The sequence below is a fragment of the Trachypithecus francoisi genome, unplaced genomic scaffold (assembly GCF_009764315.1).
Source record: "Trachypithecus francoisi isolate TF-2019V2 unplaced genomic scaffold, Tfra_2.0 Lachesis_group16, whole genome shotgun sequence".
NCBI classification, from domain to species: domain Eukaryota; kingdom Metazoa; phylum Chordata; class Mammalia; order Primates; family Cercopithecidae; genus Trachypithecus; species Trachypithecus francoisi.
This window is the reverse complement of record NW_022681461.1, coordinates 80,769,136-80,786,259: the sequence shown is the minus strand read 5'-3', so window position 1 is coordinate 80,786,259 and position 17,124 is coordinate 80,769,136. Positions and strand designations below refer to the sequence as shown.

Sequence of the window (17,124 nt, the reverse complement as noted above, 5' to 3'; positions counted from 1 at the left end):
AACTACACTGCAGCCTGGATGACAAAGCAAGACTGTCTCAAAAACAAAAACAAAAGAAACCTAGTAGAAAAGGCAGTTTTGTATCCCTTTTTTCACTTGGTATTACATTATGAGCATTTCTTGTTTTCTTAAAACGTTTCTAACTCTGGTTATACAACTGTTGTGTCATTTATTTAATCCTCAGGTTTTCTGTTTTTTACAGTTGAGCTGTGCTTAATTTTTTACTAACCTAAAATTTGTATTTGTGTATAAATCTTGCCCACATCAATCCTTATTTCCTGAAGCCAGAATCCTAGAATTAGAATTAATTAGGATTCTTGATGTGCATTGCCAAATTGCTTTCCAGAAAGATATATTTTTAATAATGTAATATTTATAGTATTTCAAATGACCTCAAAAACCATAAAAGATAAATACATTTTTTAATTGAGAAATTCAAAAAAGAGAAAAATAAGAGGAAGAGAAATCTGGGTTTCTAACATTTTAATATAAATATTCTTTAGTTTTTTTTCCTAAAAATATAGTTCTGATCATAGAATACAGTAAATCTTTCGAAAAGAGTTTTTCATTACAATTAAATGGCTGCTAGCATGCAGAATTTGTTTCTAATCAGGGAGTTCAACTAATAGATCATAATAAACATTATAAAACATGATGCCAGATATGAATTGTTCATATACATAGCAATTTGACTGAATATTGAGGAAACTATGCTAAGCGAAAAAATCTAATCCCAGAAGATTAATTCCGTTTATATAATAGAAATTACAACAGGGCTGGGCTGTGTGGCTCACACCTGTAATCCCAGCACTTTGGGAGGCCAAGGAGGGTGGATCGCTTGAGCCCAGTAGTCCAAGACCAGCTTGAAAAACATGGCAAAACCCCATTTCTACAAAAAAATACAAAAATTTTCCTGGCATGGTGCGATGCACCTGTATTCCTAGCTACTCAGGAGGCTGAGGTGGGAGGATCGCTTCAGTCCGGAGGCAGAGGCTGCAGTGAGCCGTGATCACACCACTGCATTCCAGTCTGAGTGACAGAGCAAGACTCTTTCTCAAAAAGAAAAAAAGTGAAATGACAGCAGTATGGAAATGGAGAATGGATTTGTGGTTAGAGATCGGGTTGAGGAGGAGGGGAAATAGCTATAAAATAGCAAAGAGCAGGGTTCCAGTAATGATGGATATATTCTGCATCTTCACAATATCAATGTCAATAACATGCTTGTGAAATTGATATCATGCTATAGTTTTACAAGATGTTATCATTGAAGGGAATTGGGTAAAGGGTACATGGAACCATTCTACTATTTCTTACAACTGCATGTGAATTCACAATTACCTCGAAATTTTAAATTCAATTTTAAAACTCTGAATTAAAAAAGACATCATTATGGGTTCCATTTCTATGGTACCCTGATAGTTTTTATGGAATATGAATTAGATTTGTAAGGGACCTTAGCTCTTCTAGTTTAGTGACTTGTAACATATAGTCACTGGCCAATAGGGTCCTAAAGGTAAGAATAGAGATTTATAATCCAATTTAAATATTTTTAAGTATTGATATTTGTCCTAATAAAGCTATCCCAAAACCCCTCAATCTCAAATTTCTTTGCTTCTGTGTGAAATTATTTTACCTCCATTTGGTAATGTCTTTTCTCACACTAATTATATCTTCTAGTTGACAATTTATTTGACTTGGGTTAATAAAAATTGAGAATATGAATTATTACTTATAAATGCTATTTTATTGGTAAACAATATCTCTCAAAATGTAGGTTCTCTAGAGAAAGAGCATCATAAATGTTGCACTTAGGATGTCAAAAAAAGAAAGGAAGGGAGGGAGGGAGAAACATTGCCAGGCATTGCATTAAATACTTTTAGAATGTTTATTTTAACAATCGTGGGATGTATGTATTATTATGTCTCTTTTAAAGATGGAAAAACAGGCTCAGAATGGTTAAATGAGCTTGCTTAGAGTTACAAAACTAAGTGCTAATTCTGTAATTCAAATCTACATCTTTCTGACTCCAAAGCTAGTCTCATTTCCTTCCTGCTTCCCACATCCTACCCAAAGCATGAATCTCATCTACTGTATTCCAATAATTTATCCTCTAGAACAGGAATGTCTATTTTTTTTTTTTTTCTTTTTTTGAGATGGAATCTTGTTGTGTGCCCAGGCTGGTCTTGAAGTTCTGGGCTCGAGCAATCCTCCTGCCTCAGCCTCCCAAGTAGCTGGGACGGTAGGTGTGAGCCATCATGCCCAGCTAGGATTTCTTAACTTCTAAAGTCATGTGCCCTATTAAGAAAAAAGTTTGATCACAGTTATTTAATATATTTACATTTATTTATCAATTTTATATATATATATATATAGCTGTTACTAATATATGCCTTATAAAGCATACTAAAGAAGACATTCTAAATGTATGAGAAATATAATAGAAGTCCCAGGTGATCCTGTTAAATAAATACTCCCTAGGATGTGGGTACTCCACCATGGAGATCACTGATATAGCCCAGTACTTCTTGAGACATAGGCTTTATCAGCACCTGGGATACTTTTTAAATGCAAACTACTGGGCTTTATCGTGGATCCAACCAACCAGACTCTGGGACTAGGGCCCAGGAATCTGCATTCTTAGCCTTTCTGCATTTTGAGAACCATTACTGCTTGATAAAGTGCGTAACACTCTTTCATTATATTTGGGAATAACTACTACTTTTTTTGGCTAAACATCACTAATTGTTGAAGTTATCTCTTGTATGAGAATATCTAACCTTCCATCTCACCAGCTTTTTGTCTCAACATCTAGTTTGTTTGAGCCACACCTTCTTTCTATAACTAACTTTACCATTTCAATGGGGTTTAACTTTTAATGGCATGCTGAGAGCATGAAGAACCTCAGCCCTCCAATAGGGTGAATGTGCAAGATTTGGAGAGTATAGGAAATAACTCACTCTAAAATTGAAACCAGGAGAGTGGAAGAAAATGGAAGTAATGACCGGGCGTGGTGGCTCACACCTGTAATCCCAGTACTTTGGGAGGCCAAGGCGGGCAGATCACCTGAAGTCAGGAGATAGAGACCAGCCTGGCCAATGTGGTGAAACCCTGTCTCTACTAAAAAATACAAAAATAAATTGGCCAGGCGTGGTGGCGAGCACCTGTAGTTCCAGCTACTTGGGAGGCTGAGGCGAAGAATTGCTTGAACCCAGGAGGTGGAGGTTGCAGTGAGCCAAGATCATGCCACTGCACTCCATCCTAGGTGACAGAGCAAGACTCTGTCTCAAAAAAAAGAAAAGAAAAGAAAATGGAAGTAATTAACCATCTATGGAAATAACCCCAGAAAATAAGTCACTATAAGAGAAGATTCATAAGTGAGTTGCTACAAAAATGGTGGGGGAGTCTTCCAAAGTGTGGGCAGACCCAGATTTGCTCACTAAAAGCATCTGAGAGAGGGATCAATTTATAGCTTAACCAATGTATCATCTAATGCATTTTAACTCCAAGTTAAGATAATGGTGAATGAGAAATGCCTTGATGTTGATAAATACTGGAGAAAATGTCAAAGAAGAATTTTCACTCTGCCTCTTCTTAATGCTAGGCAGGAACAGGCTGCCATGATTCTAGCGGTCTCTTTTTCCCTTTACTTAAAGCCTTATACAAGACAAAATAATGGACTGGGAAAGAGTGTGTCTAGAATTCAGTAGAATCCATTACTGCTGTGTACCAATATCCAAATATTTCTGAGTTTTTATCTGGAAAGAGCACTGGAGTTGACATCATGAGACCATTATTTGAGTAGGATCTATTCTTTTTTCTACTCTTATGACCTTGACCTTGGGTCTACTCTCTTTTTTTCTACTCAGGTTGGCTAGCATCTCTAAGTATGTTTCCCAGTCTATAAAATGGGATGATAATATTTGCCATAAACCATTTATAGGGTTATTGAAAAGCTGTAATAAAATGTATTTTAAAAACCACAAAAAATTTAAAATGCTGCATGTGAAATGATGAAGCATCAGAGTGGGTGGTTCTTGACAATAACTAAATTGGCTATTTCTTTTATTCTTTTAGCATGGATGTTTTTGGCAACCTCTGTCTTCACAGAGAGTCCAAATACAAACATCATGGCAAATTATATTAAATTTACCACATATTCTATGTGAAATAAAATATGAAACAGAAAAAGTTCTAAGACTGTAGATGTTTGTTGCAGCATTATTTATATCTGAAAACAATGTAAATCTCCACAGTAAGAGAGTGGTTAAATGTATTTTAAATCACTCATAAAATGAAATTATGTATATTTATGAAGCATTTATAATGATACTTCTATAATATTAATGAAAAGCTTGTAGTGATTTGTTTATATAATACTATTTCATATATGTGAAAATGCTTAGAAAAAAATACATACCATTACACTGAAATATCACTTTTTTCTGAGTGCTAAGAGTGTGTAAATTTTTTCTAAAATATGTGTACATTTATCTTAAAAATTGCCACAGATTCTAAATAGGTTAAGTTTTAGGGTGCAACGTAGCATTTGGAAAACTTAATTATCTTTAAACCAGAATCATTTAACGTATGATTTTAAAATGTATATTATATGATAAGCATGCATGACTCTGTGTGTATATGGGAATATATGGATTATATTTCCTCATTTGAGATGGAATGGCCTCATGCAACCATCACTTATAAATAGTAAAGAGAATTTGAAGTCTGCAAATGATGAGACAAGAGTGGCTTTCTTCAGTAGGATATTAAATGTGATCTTTGTTCTCTCTGCTTCAGGTGCTGATAGTCTGCAGCACAGGTTTAGCTGGGATTATGCTGCTCAACTACCAGCAGGACTACACAGTATGGGTGCTGCCTCTGATCATCGTCTGCCTCTTTGCTTTCCTAGTCGCTCATTGCTTCCTGTCTATTTACGAAATGGTAGTGGATGTATTATTCTTGTGTTTTGCCATTGATACAAAATACAATGATGGGAGCCCTGGCAGAGAATTCTATATGGATAAAGTGCTGATGGTAAGTACTTCAAATGCCCTTTCCTATTTTAGGGATAAAAATACCCATAAAAATATTTTATAAAACATTATATATGTTTAATTCACACTATATGCAATTGAGTAATTTAGAATTAACCCCGTAGCACTGACTCATGAATGAGGTTAATCTTGGGTAAGTCAGGGAGGAAGGCTTCTTGGCATGGACAAGATCATTTCAGATCCACCTAGCTAGAGTTGTACTCGTTAATAGTCCTAAGTTCACCCTATTCCTGCTGCCCCTCTCTCTATAGTTAGATAGATTTGAATTGACTTTTTAAACCAGCTTCTAGCCTTTTCCTGAAATGGGGCTCAAAGACAAAATATCCTGTTTCCCAGGTCCTAGTGCCTACCTGTCTTTCTCTGTCCACCATTGCCCCAAACATTACTGCTGTCAACCCTGATTAAAACTCATCATCTTAAATATGGTAGGCCAAATTGAAAGCATTTTGTGATGAATACGGATAACAGACCCATGACTGATAGAGTGTATAGTTATTTATTAGTCAAGATCTGAATCTTTACACAGATATTATATGCAGATTTTTCATATTGGAACCTCAATTAAATTTCTTTAAAAATTTGAAAATCTTATTAAATGGCTTAAGTACCATTATAATCAGCGTTAAATGTTACCAAAGTAAAGATGCTTTCTAAATAATAATAGTTTGCTATTAAGCTATGAAATATTTCTATCTCAAAATGGGTAATACTGAATACTAAGCATTATACATTGAAATAACAAGTCATTTTCCAGAAGCATATTTTATCCAGTTAAATCTGAAATAAGTGTATTAATAAATGGGCTAGATTTTTTTTTTTTTTTTTTTTGAGACGGAGTCTTGCTTTGTCAACCACACTGGAGTACAGTGGCATGGTCTTGGCTCTGCAGCCTCTACCTCCCAGGTTCAAGCAGTTCTGCCTCAGCCTCCCAAGTAGCTGGGATTACGTGCATGTGCCACCACTCCTGGCTAATTTTTGCATTTTTAGTAGAGATAGGGTTTTACCATGTTGGCCAGGCTGGTCTTGAACTCCTGTCCTCAGGTGATCTGCCTGCCTTGGCCTTCTAAACTGCTGAGATTACAGGTGTGAGCCACCACACCCAGCATAGATTTTTTTTTTTTTCAATAGCAAGAATTCCAAATGATTTAGCTGACCTATTTGGCATTGATTTTCTCTTTTTCTGACAACATCAGCTAAATTGTGGACATTTTCTTAATGTCTAAACTAATTCTAACTGGTTATTTTCTGAATGGAATTTGATCATGATTGTTGCATCTCTTTTGTGATTAAAGCATTTAGAAGAGTGTTATTGTTTTTTAAGTCACTGATCAAAAGCAGAGTAAAAAATACTGTTTTCCACCCTTCAGTTTTCTCTGTAGGAATGGTGAGGATGTTTAATGAAGAAGTGCCCCGTAAATGTTGACAGAATAGAAATGTTCCCTTTGGGGCACATTCCCATTTCGACTACTACAAACGATAGATTCTGGTTGATACACCCTGTCTTCCTACTTTATGAAGTAATGTCATGGTCAGATTGACATTTTTTTAAAAGATAGTTTGTTTATGGTTTGGTTAAGAAAAAAAGCATTATGTGCTTAGCAATATCAGTGTGTTCTTTTACCTTCTGTGGTTATTTAAAAGTGGAGGCTTATGGAGTAACATGTTCTTCTTGTTTCATTTAACCTTGATATAGAAAAAAACAACAACAACAAATAAAATGATATTCTGAGTATGAGAAAATAGCCTCTTAAAAATGTTAGGTGTTTTCTCTTCCAGATAGAACTAACATTATCTCTTGGAGCCTTAGTAAGATTGTCACAATGAATGGATGGAAAGATGTTTTAAATCAGCGGATTGCAGAATCCATTCCTGCAAATTTAGCAGCCCTCATGTGTGATACTAAACATTCTTTATTGCTATGTTTTTAGGCCATCCATTTACCAAGATTGAGTCAAAAATGTAAATGTTCTTTAGAATTCATCTACTAACAAATCTGAAAGGAACCAAGAATTTACGCAGTGTGGTCCATATTTTGCAGGAGTTTGTGGAAAACAGTAGGAAAGCAATGAAAGAAGCTGGTAAGGGAGGCGTCGCTGATGCCAGAGAGCTAAAGCCGATGGTAGGTGGAGATGAGGAGGTGGCCGCCCTCCAAGAATTTCACTTTCACTTCCTCTCTCTCTCTGTCTTCACTGACTGCACTTCTTCAGGAGAAGCTTTTGTTATCTGTATCACGCAGGACGTGCTGCTCTTTCTGTTTGTGTGCTTACCCATCACTTGGATGGCAGAATTCTTGTCACAACTGAGACCACCTTCTGTAAAAGTAAGCTGAAAGGAACAGCATCCTCATCAGTGCTCGGTGGGGGGTGGGGGATGATAGTTTTGTCCCTAAGGTAAAACTGCTATTGCTCTTTCCTTTTCAACTGTCAGTGTTTGGCTTTCATCAGACTGAACATTTTGGTGTACACTTGAACTGACGGTTTGACTTTTATCATTTTGGAAGGTGATCATAGCAATTCCTTTCAACTTGCTAAAATTCATACTCCCCCATTTTAAAATATTGTTCTGTTTACATCGCTGTCCTTTTCCCTTGGCTGACTTTTTCTTCTGTTGCCTAGGTTGTACTTTCTTTATTTCTTAAGCTTTATTTTTCAGTAGCAACAAAGCTGTTTTCATCAATACCCACATTCCCACTCAGTAAGACAACCTAGTCTTCTCCCAGTTTAATTGTGAGATGGATAAATTATTTCTGGTCATTGATATTATATATATGTATATATATACAAATATATCTCTGTACTCCACTTTTATTTGAAAAAAGCAGCTTAATGAATGTAAGAAAACCTTGAGCTGCTTTTCACATGAGTATTGTCACATATATTTCACATGGGTATAGCGTAGCAACAGATGCCTCTATCATATATTGGTCTAATTACTTCCTAATTTAAATGCATATTTTTTTAATAGCATGTTTATTTTCAAATATTATATAATTGTCTGCATCCTTAAATAATTAATTTTAAACAATGTGCCCTCTAACTGCATATAATGTTCAAAAGTGTGAGGTAAGGACTTTCCTTTCTATCTTCCTTACACTTTAATAAATGATTTGATTTATAGCAAACTTGTCCAACCTGCTGCCTGTGGGCTGCATAGGGCTTAGGAAGGCTTTCAGCACAAATTCGTACACTTTATTACAACATGAGATTTTTTTGTGTTTCTTTTTTTTAAGCCCATCAGCTATCCTTAATGTATTTTATATGCAGCCCAAGGCAATTCTTCCAGGGTGGCCTGGGGAAGCCAAAAGATTGGATACTGCTGATTTATAGGTTTTCAACTTTAAAATATATGGTATAAAATAAGTTCATTTAAGTAGATCGGGCGTGGTGGCTCATGCCTGTAATCGGATTGCCTGAGCTCAGGAGTTTGAGACCACCCTGGGCAAAACGGTGAATCCCCGTCTCTACTAAAATACAAAAAAAAAAAAAATCCCGTCTCTACTAAAATACAAAAAAAAAAAAAAAAATTAGCTGGGCATGGCAGTGAGTGCCTGTAATCCCAGTTACTTGGGAGGCTGAGGCAGGAGAATTGCTTGAACCTGGGAGGTGGCGGTTACAGTGAGCCAAGATTGCGCCATTGCATTCCAGCCTAGGCGACAGAGCGAGACTCCATCTTAAAAAAAAAAAAAAAGTGTGTATATGGTATAAAATAAGCTCATTTAAGAGTAAAGGAAATAGGCTTATTTATGGGGGGAGGCAGGGAGGCTATATGTATATGCAAACTAATTGCATATTCAACCTAAGTTAAAGCCTCAATAAAATATTTAGATATAAACCCTTTTCTCTATAACCCTTTCCAGTGCCTATTTTGGTGTTACTGTTACTTAATAGCATGAATAGTTATAAAATCAAATTTAAATGTTTAGATCCCAGAGCACAGATCACTTTAGTACCCACATAGCTCTGAATTTTAAGTTTGCATCACCTAGACATGGATCGCTTGGGCAGATGGCAGCTCACCAGCAATCTTCCCAGTCAGCTTCCATGCCCGCCCTCCACACCTTTCTGTATCCCTCTTACTTCACAAAGGCTGAGGAGGGCAGCAGTGGAGATTCTGCCAACCCTATGGCAACATGGAGAAAGGAGGGAGGCTTCCTTTCTTCTATTGCTTGGTAGTCCTAATTGTTCAGCAAATCGATTCTAAGCCCAAAACTTAAAAAGACATAAGAAATCTTAAAATAAAAACCAAGCTTTTCCCCCTTTTCTGTCTCTCCAGTGATTGAAGCTTTCATTATATCATTCAGTAATAAGCGTTTAAAGAAAGGGAGAAATATTTCGAGGTTGAAGACTAGGTAATCTTGCCATGAGTTGGCACAGATTTCTATAGTATTATTTAATGAATGGTAGATGAATTGTAGTAGATCAGAATGCAAGTATACTTTCCTTACCTAAACTCCTAATTTATAGGCAATAATCCTGGGAGAATTGCCCAGGTTATGTGGCATTCTACCAGATGCCAAATATTTTAGGAAGAGTTCTTTCCTATTCGTATTTTCAGTTTTGAAATAGTGTCCCTTACTTCAAACAGTGCATTAAAATCTTCATTTAATTTTTGCTTTCATTTTAAGTTGTTCATCAGTTCATTGCTTGCAGATTAATGGCAAAAACCCTCTTCTGCATCCCAAAATACATCTTCTATGTGCATTGTTCTGGTGCTTTGGACATTGTAGCATTGGGTCCCTAAGAATAATGTTTTCAATGGTTAAAAAGCTCCCCGAAGACAAGTGTGAAATGTTGCTCACGGAGCAGTTTTATTTTCTCAGCACCTCAGTACCTTCTTTATTTCTCTTCCACAGTATGCATGGTTAGAGTTGGCCCCTACTAACACCATTCCCTTGCATGTGTTTCTAAAAATCTATTTGAGAAATTTCTACCTTAAGTTTGGGGATTGACAGAATTTAGGATTGCTTATTTGTATTTGCTTGATATAATTTACATGTTGTTGCTGTAGGTGAAAGTTCTATAAAAGAGCATCATGCCTGTTTGGCAGTAGCTTTAGAAACATTGCTGCTGTTTGAATTCACTATCTTCCTCCCTCATCAATGGAATCTTTTAATTTAGGCTTCATTTTTAGCCTATACAATAATGTTCAGTAAAATGAGGTTTTATATTTTCCTTTTGACAAGGGATCATTGAACTAAACATGAGAACTTCCAGTTTTGTTCTCGAACTTTTCCCTGAGAGAGGCTCACTAGTTAAGGAAACTTTAAAGATTTATCAATTTTTTTATGATTCTTTGAAAGTGATTTTGGATAAATGTACCAAAAGTGATGAAGAGGTTTAGGAAAGAGATTTTCTGACTGTCTGCTTGCTATCATATAGGAAAGAACTTAAAGAGAAAAGGGAGGAAAAATCCTAGACACTGTAGGAACATGGGCTAGAGAAGTATGCTCTGTGTATCTCAGAGATGATCCTGGAGAAAGTGTGACTTTCAACATTCGTAAGAATTTCAGCTCCAGGAATTCAGGGGAGAAGGATTCTCAGTCCATTTTGCCATCTTGCTGTTTGTGACCATGTGTATATTTGTAACATCATTCATGATCTCCTTTTAATGGTAATTGTCTAAGATTATACTCTGTATGACTTTGTTTTCTAGGCTTCGGGAGCAAGTTCTGCTTGAACCTAGCCGACGGTTATGGAAACCCATTGACATTCCAAAACAATATATACACATAACTATGTATTTGTGTGTGTGGGTGTGTGTATATATGTATATGTATGTGTGTATATATGTATATGTATATACACACACACACATAAATCAGCCAAAATCAGAGAAAAGGAACAGGGATTTAATACCTTTTTTATGCTTATTTTTGTCAAACATGTACTCCTTTCATACGGGTGGCTTTTACAAGGCAACTTCCGTCATTTAATGTTTTCAACTGTAATTGTCTTAATGGAAATGTTAAAATTCATATCTGATTAACATTTTTAATAACTTAGAGGAGATTTTAACTTTAGTTGTTTAAAAATAGGTAAAATTATTGTACCAAATTATGTCTAAAGTTTATTCAGGGGTGATTTCCCTGATGTGTGTATAAAATCAAGATCTTATTTTGCTGATGCATAAGTCCTAGTGGGTCAAGACTAGGCATATGCTTTCAGATCAATAAGGAATTACTCCAGTCAGTTTCCCCCAATCAAAGAAGCCATGTCATTTTACTTTTAGAAACATACAAGTGGGCCCAATATGGGAATTTTCATAATAGTTCATACATTTGTCAGCTAACATTAAAAGGTAACCAACTCCTCAGGTATTTGTAGTTTACCCTAACGCTTCTTTAAAAGAAAGTAGGTAAAAAAAGAAAAGGGTAGATAATCTTTCGTATGCAAACTTTTTCCTTATATTTTGTCTTTCTTTCCTTTTTGACTTTAGTAGCATCCTCCACACATTTGTGTGCCTGATTTGAAAGGAAGCTGGAGCACCCAGTGAGTTTAGCCTTTAAGTTTCTGTGTATTGATTTGCAGATTAAGTAATGCTGGGAGGAATAAAGATGGGACAGAAACATGGAACATAAAGCATTGAAAATTGCGGTGCTTGGGCTTCTGCTTCAGAGTAACGTCAGTGGCTTAGGGTTAAATGGCCATTTTATTCAAATGTTTGCTATACAATCTGAAAACACACTGGCAGGTGCTCCTCTCCTTGGCAATTCATTGAGTATCCAGAGTTCTACAATGTTTAACTGAAGAATTGGCTAATGTGTTGATCCTCCAGTGTGACTGTTTTTTTTGTTTGGGGGTGGGTCTGGGTTTTTTGCTTTTTTATTCCTGAAGCTTACCAGATATGAATGGCTAATATTCCATTGTTCTGCTTATTGTAATGGTGAATGCTTTAAGAAAAAAAAAGTGTAATTTGCTAAGAATAATTCATGATCTGTTTATGCGATAACTCCTTTTTGTTACAATTTTTTTAAAAAAAGCTATTTTTGTTAATGTAAAGTAAATATTTCAGAGCAAATTTTTTAAACTTATTGCACTAAATACAGGCTCTGTACAAAAAACAAAAAAAGCCTCAGCATTTTATCATTCCATGGAAGGAGAATCTTTTGAAAGAAAGCATTGCCTCCTACCAGAACTAGACAGTGAATGAGACCGGTATTATGGAAATGCATACAAGTAATGTCACTAGGGCTTCATAAGCAGCTGTTTGCTAATGTGCTTCCTTTCAAAGGGTTGGACCTCTAAATTGCTGCAAAAGGTAAATGATATTTTTTTTTAAGTATTGGTGTTCTTTACTCTAGCTAGGCTAAAATTTGCTAAATGCCTTGGTTTCTTTTCAAAGTTCATGTAATATTTCTGATTTTTCAGAATATTTGCAATAAGAGTCTGGATTTTAAAAAACGCACACATACACACAATTAAGAGCTCATGTCTTAGCAAGATCTGGGAAACCAACATTGCAAGGGTAGCTATTTGGAAAGAATAATTCTCCAGAAGTTAACATCTAACATCTAGTATCACCAAACAGTATCACTATTCTCTTTTATTCATTTGATATGGAATAAATATAATTATGTAACTAACAATTGTCCAAATAGATGAGAGAGCAAATCATGTGAGAAAATTCAGAATACCATCTGTTTCATAGCCACGCAGATTTTGGACTTTCGCAAACATTGGGAACTAAATTTAGAATTGGCAAAAGTCTAGAAGATGGGTATCCAAACAGAAGACATTCCAGGAGCTAGCAATTTAAAGAGGTGTCCCTCCAAAGTGACCTGATGGAAGTCCTGAACTTGGAAATTAGGTTCTACTCACTTGGACATCCCTGCATCATGGACTGTTGCTGCTCCCTGTTCCATATGCTCGCAATCTCAGCTATTTGGAAGCCACCAGGAATGCTTTCTAATTATCATTTGCAACTAGAACTGTAATCAGAAAGAAATTTTGTATTTTTGTATAACTTGATTGTGTGCCATTTTATATAACAGGTCCTGTTTTACAAATAAATTTTGTTTTACTAACATTGTGTTTAGAAATTATAATCTATGTGTAACCATGTCATTTGAGTTGCAAATTAATTGCCAGGCTGTTTTCCTTAAGTAAATTCATGTGCCATATAGAAATATGCAGATATGCATATACATTACACAGGCACACACAGAGAGATATTTAATATGTGGAATATCACTCTCTCATGAGCTTTATTCCTTGATTAATTTGATAAAGCCTCACAGTGGATTTTAAGCAATATTTAAATGTGTTGAGGTTATGTTTGGATATTCCTGCTGCCTCTTTTCTTTCATTTCAAGTCATTCTTCAGCTAGCTATGGGCTGCCTTACTGCTATTCGCTCACTGCTTCCATCTTCTGCCCAAGTGAGAAGAATAGATGAAGAACAGAAATTTATCTGTGAAATGTGGATACCCAAATAATTTCATAAATTATTGATTCTGTGTTGTGGTTTTTGTCTTCCTCTGTGGTGAATCTTCAAAACTGCATTCAGGACTCATATTTCTAGACTTTTAGTTGGGGTCCTCTATTGTCAATTGTAGTAGTGACCAGAGTATCATGGTTTCTACCATCAGATAATTAAAGCTCTGGTGCATAATTTAGACTTTCTAAGCTCCTGCCTCAAGAATAAGGTCTTCCATAATATGGAAGAGAAAAGTTATATTTCATTGTAAATCCAAGAGACCCATCTTCTATGAGAGGCTTACCGGTGCAGTAGTAATAAAACATTAGCAATTTAGCTAGAGCACTGAGATTGTATAATCCTTGCATGGATGAGCAGAACTCAAAGCCAGTTGCTCCCTTAAACCATTTAATGCAATGGCTAATGTTTAGGATTAAAGTTTTTATTTTATCCTATAAGATAATTAAGTCCTAAGTCACTACAACTTAAGTAGCTTAAGTGTATGTTGGTCCCCAGACTTTTTCCATAATGGTTAAGGAGGAGGCACTTACTGAGTTTATTTTAAAGTTATGCTAGAAATATTCTTTTGTAGAGATGCTGTCTCTCTCTCTCTCTTTTTTTCCTCCCACGAAGGGCATTAAGCTGCTGATTGTAAGTGATTTCCAATACCACTGATCTTGGTATCTGCCAAGGACTTCCTTGCCTTCCCTGGGCAGTTTTAGGATTTCACCCCAGTAGGGGGTATGAGGCACTGACCCCTTTATTCTGGACCCAAACTGCTTTACAGCAGAGTTAATACCTCTCCCTCCCTCTTCAGAACAGCTACAGGAACTGCAGGCACCACATATGTGTGAGGCCACACCACTGCCCCTGAGGCTTCAACCATTTCCACCATGCACTATCACTGGCTACTAACAGCCATTTCAAGAGATTGCGTAGCCTGCAAGGTAGAATTCTGGGATCAGTTCCAAAACCAGAACTGCCAGTAATGTTGACTTGAATATTTGATTTGATTTTTGGTCAGTAACCTTTTCATTTAAATTGGACTTTCCAATAGCCTTAACATGGCCTCTGATAAGTTTCCTCCAGAAAGGTCTTTAAGCTTTCACTTTTCAATAAGTAAATTCTTTACTGCTTTTCTACTGCTACTTAAAAACAACAACAACAACACAACTCTCAGAGTCTGGAGGCTTATCAGTGTACCTGCCACAGTTAATTTCTGTATTCTTTTCATACATTCCTTCTGACAAGTAAGAGTGCACTATAATGGCTTGCCTGGAGTTGTTAAGAAGTGGTCTGTGAATACATATTGAAAAAATGTGGGTTCATAAGTAAAAGCATAACGCAGAGATTTGTGTATTCTGTATTCACAGCGTAGGCTGCCTTTTGCTTTAAATGCATATTCATGTATCTTTGTGTACCAAGAATGCATGTTAGCCTTTTTGAAAAGTAGGCACTGTTCATACACAGTAGCTTCTTGGAATTAACTCATCTTTGTTAACTTAGTGGCACATAGTCCAAATTTTAAAAAAAGCAAGACCCTCGAGTATGCCAAAAGAAAATCTAAAGCTAGCAAACTTAAAAAACAAAACAAAAATTAAACATGTTGTGTACACTTATGAATTTAGAATAGCACATTTTTTCCATTCAGATTTCATACATTTGAACCAAATTCTTGTACTCCACGTTTTAATTTTAAGAGGATAATTTTAATCCAAGATTTAAATCTTTGAAAATATCTTTCTTATAGAAAACTTCAATGCAGTTTTTAAAGTTACTGATTTCTGTGGAAAACCTTTCTTTTCTATAGAAATACTATAGTGCCCTTTCTTCCTCCCCATCTTGATTTTGTATGTGTAAAGACAAATGATGATTCAGTTTTCATATTACATGAACAATTGCCACTTTTGTAAATTATATGGACAGAATGTGTTCTAAGGAAATTCATTAGTCAATTTGTGGAAAATATATGAAATTGTTAGAGACCTATTAGGCTATTCTTCAGTTTTGATGCTCAGTTTTACAACTTAAATGATTTTCTCCAGGACACGGAGCTCAGAATAATAAAGCTTTTATTGATAGTCTAGTGAAGATCTAGTTGAACATGGAAACATTGTAATTTACAGATGTCTCAGAAATGTTTCATTTTTATTTGCTAAGACCTGAATTTAATATTTGATATTCAAAAACAAATTATTTTGAAGGGGCAATGGGTCTCTTTGAGCTTAAGAAAGTTATGGACTATCTTTCTCTCAAATGCACATCGCATGTCTGTGAACACTCAAAATGCTCATAGAATCTCAGGGCCCTCAGACTGCCAGCTGCCACCCCTCCACCCCCTCAGAGTCTTAATGAACCCAAGTCAAAAGCCTGCTCTAAAGTTGTTCTGATAATGTGTTTTGAAATGAGGAAGTGATTAGGCCTCCACTAGAGATACTTTTGAGATGATGCTTACCACCTTCTGACCTGGAATCATTTTTATAACTTAAAGACTTCATGTAATTTAGTAGCAGGTTAGGGAATAGAAACCACACTAATCTGAAGGAATAACAAGATGATCAACACTGACTCTTCATGACAGTAAGATTTTCTTTCCTTGGAGGTATGAGGGTGTGTGTGTGTGTGGTGTGTGTGTGTGTGTGTGTCTCCTTTGGGCGTTATTTGGGGCAAGGTAGCAGATTATTTGCAATGAGCCAAAAAAAAAAAAAATCCAAGAAGAAATAAATAGGGAATCTTTGTAATTAATCCATCTACCAAAACACTTGATTCTTTTTATTGTAACTCAGCTATGACATTATGTGGCTTAGTGTTATCAGTATATTACTGTCTTAAAATATATTTGTCAACATGTCCAGGAACAGTTGAAGATGATGATAAATTAGCAAACTCAAGTGTAGTCCATAGTTGGCAAAAAATAAATTTGGTAGAAAGTTGGAGGAGCAGATGCTAAAGGTAGAAATGCAAAAGGTGTTTTTTCTCCCTGCATAAATCAGGGAGGTGTTTTCTGTTTTAGTGTTTTCCAGTCACCCACTAGAGCAGCTTGGGACTGCTGTGCCAATAGAACTCCGCCCCCAGTCCCTTCCCTACTCCATCTTCTTTAGGAATATGTGAATTTCTTCACATCTGCACCTAGTACTATTAGGTAAGGGTGCTGCATCTACAAGGAAGGCTCCCTGGTCCCTTGAAAAAGCAGGCAGACACTCATCAAGGGGTTTGAAGTTCTTGTGAAATTTGATCTCAGTGGCTCATGATTTATAGTCAGATATCAAACCATTGCCTACCTTTTCAGGCTGAAGAAAGTGGAAATGTCATAACTGGCTGGTGAAGAAAGGAGAAAAGTCAGCTCCCTACTCCGCCCCACACTCCTATAAAAGTTTGGGGGTTTTTTGTTTGTTTTTGCTTTTTTTTGAGACCGAGTCTTGCTCTATCGCCAGGCTAGAATGGGGTGGTGCAATCTTGGCTCATTGCAACCTCCACCTCCCAGGTTCAAGCGATTCTCCTGCATCAACCTCCTGAGTAGCTGGGACCACAGGCATGTGCCACCACGCCCAGCTAATTATAGTATTTTTAGTAGAGACGGGGTTTCACCATGTTGGCCAGACTGATCTCGAACTCCTGACCTCCGGTGATCCACCCGCCTCAGCCTCCCGAAGTGC

The 17,124-nt window shown here is 36.3% G+C and overlaps 1 protein-coding gene across 4 annotated transcripts in view; it reads left to right on the top strand.

The window, feature by feature from the left end:
* SLC44A1 (solute carrier family 44 member 1) overlaps positions 1–17,124 on the top strand; it is a 199,241-nt gene that overhangs the window by 137,732 nt on the left and 44,385 nt on the right. Inside the window, exons 14-16 of one of the 4 annotated variants that reach the window (XM_033237916.1) lie at positions 4,798–5,034; positions 7,093–7,173; positions 10,707–16,189. In XM_033237916.1, coding sequence (XP_033093807.1) covers positions 4,798–5,034; positions 7,093–7,173; positions 10,707–10,730 — 342 coding nt within the window. In that variant the 3' untranslated portion in view covers positions 10,731–16,189. Of the gene's footprint in view, positions 1–4,797; positions 5,035–7,092; positions 8,555–10,706; positions 16,190–17,124 lie in introns of those variants that run through there. The other 3 variants (XM_033237918.1, XM_033237917.1, XM_033237915.1) reach the window with 3 other exon arrangements.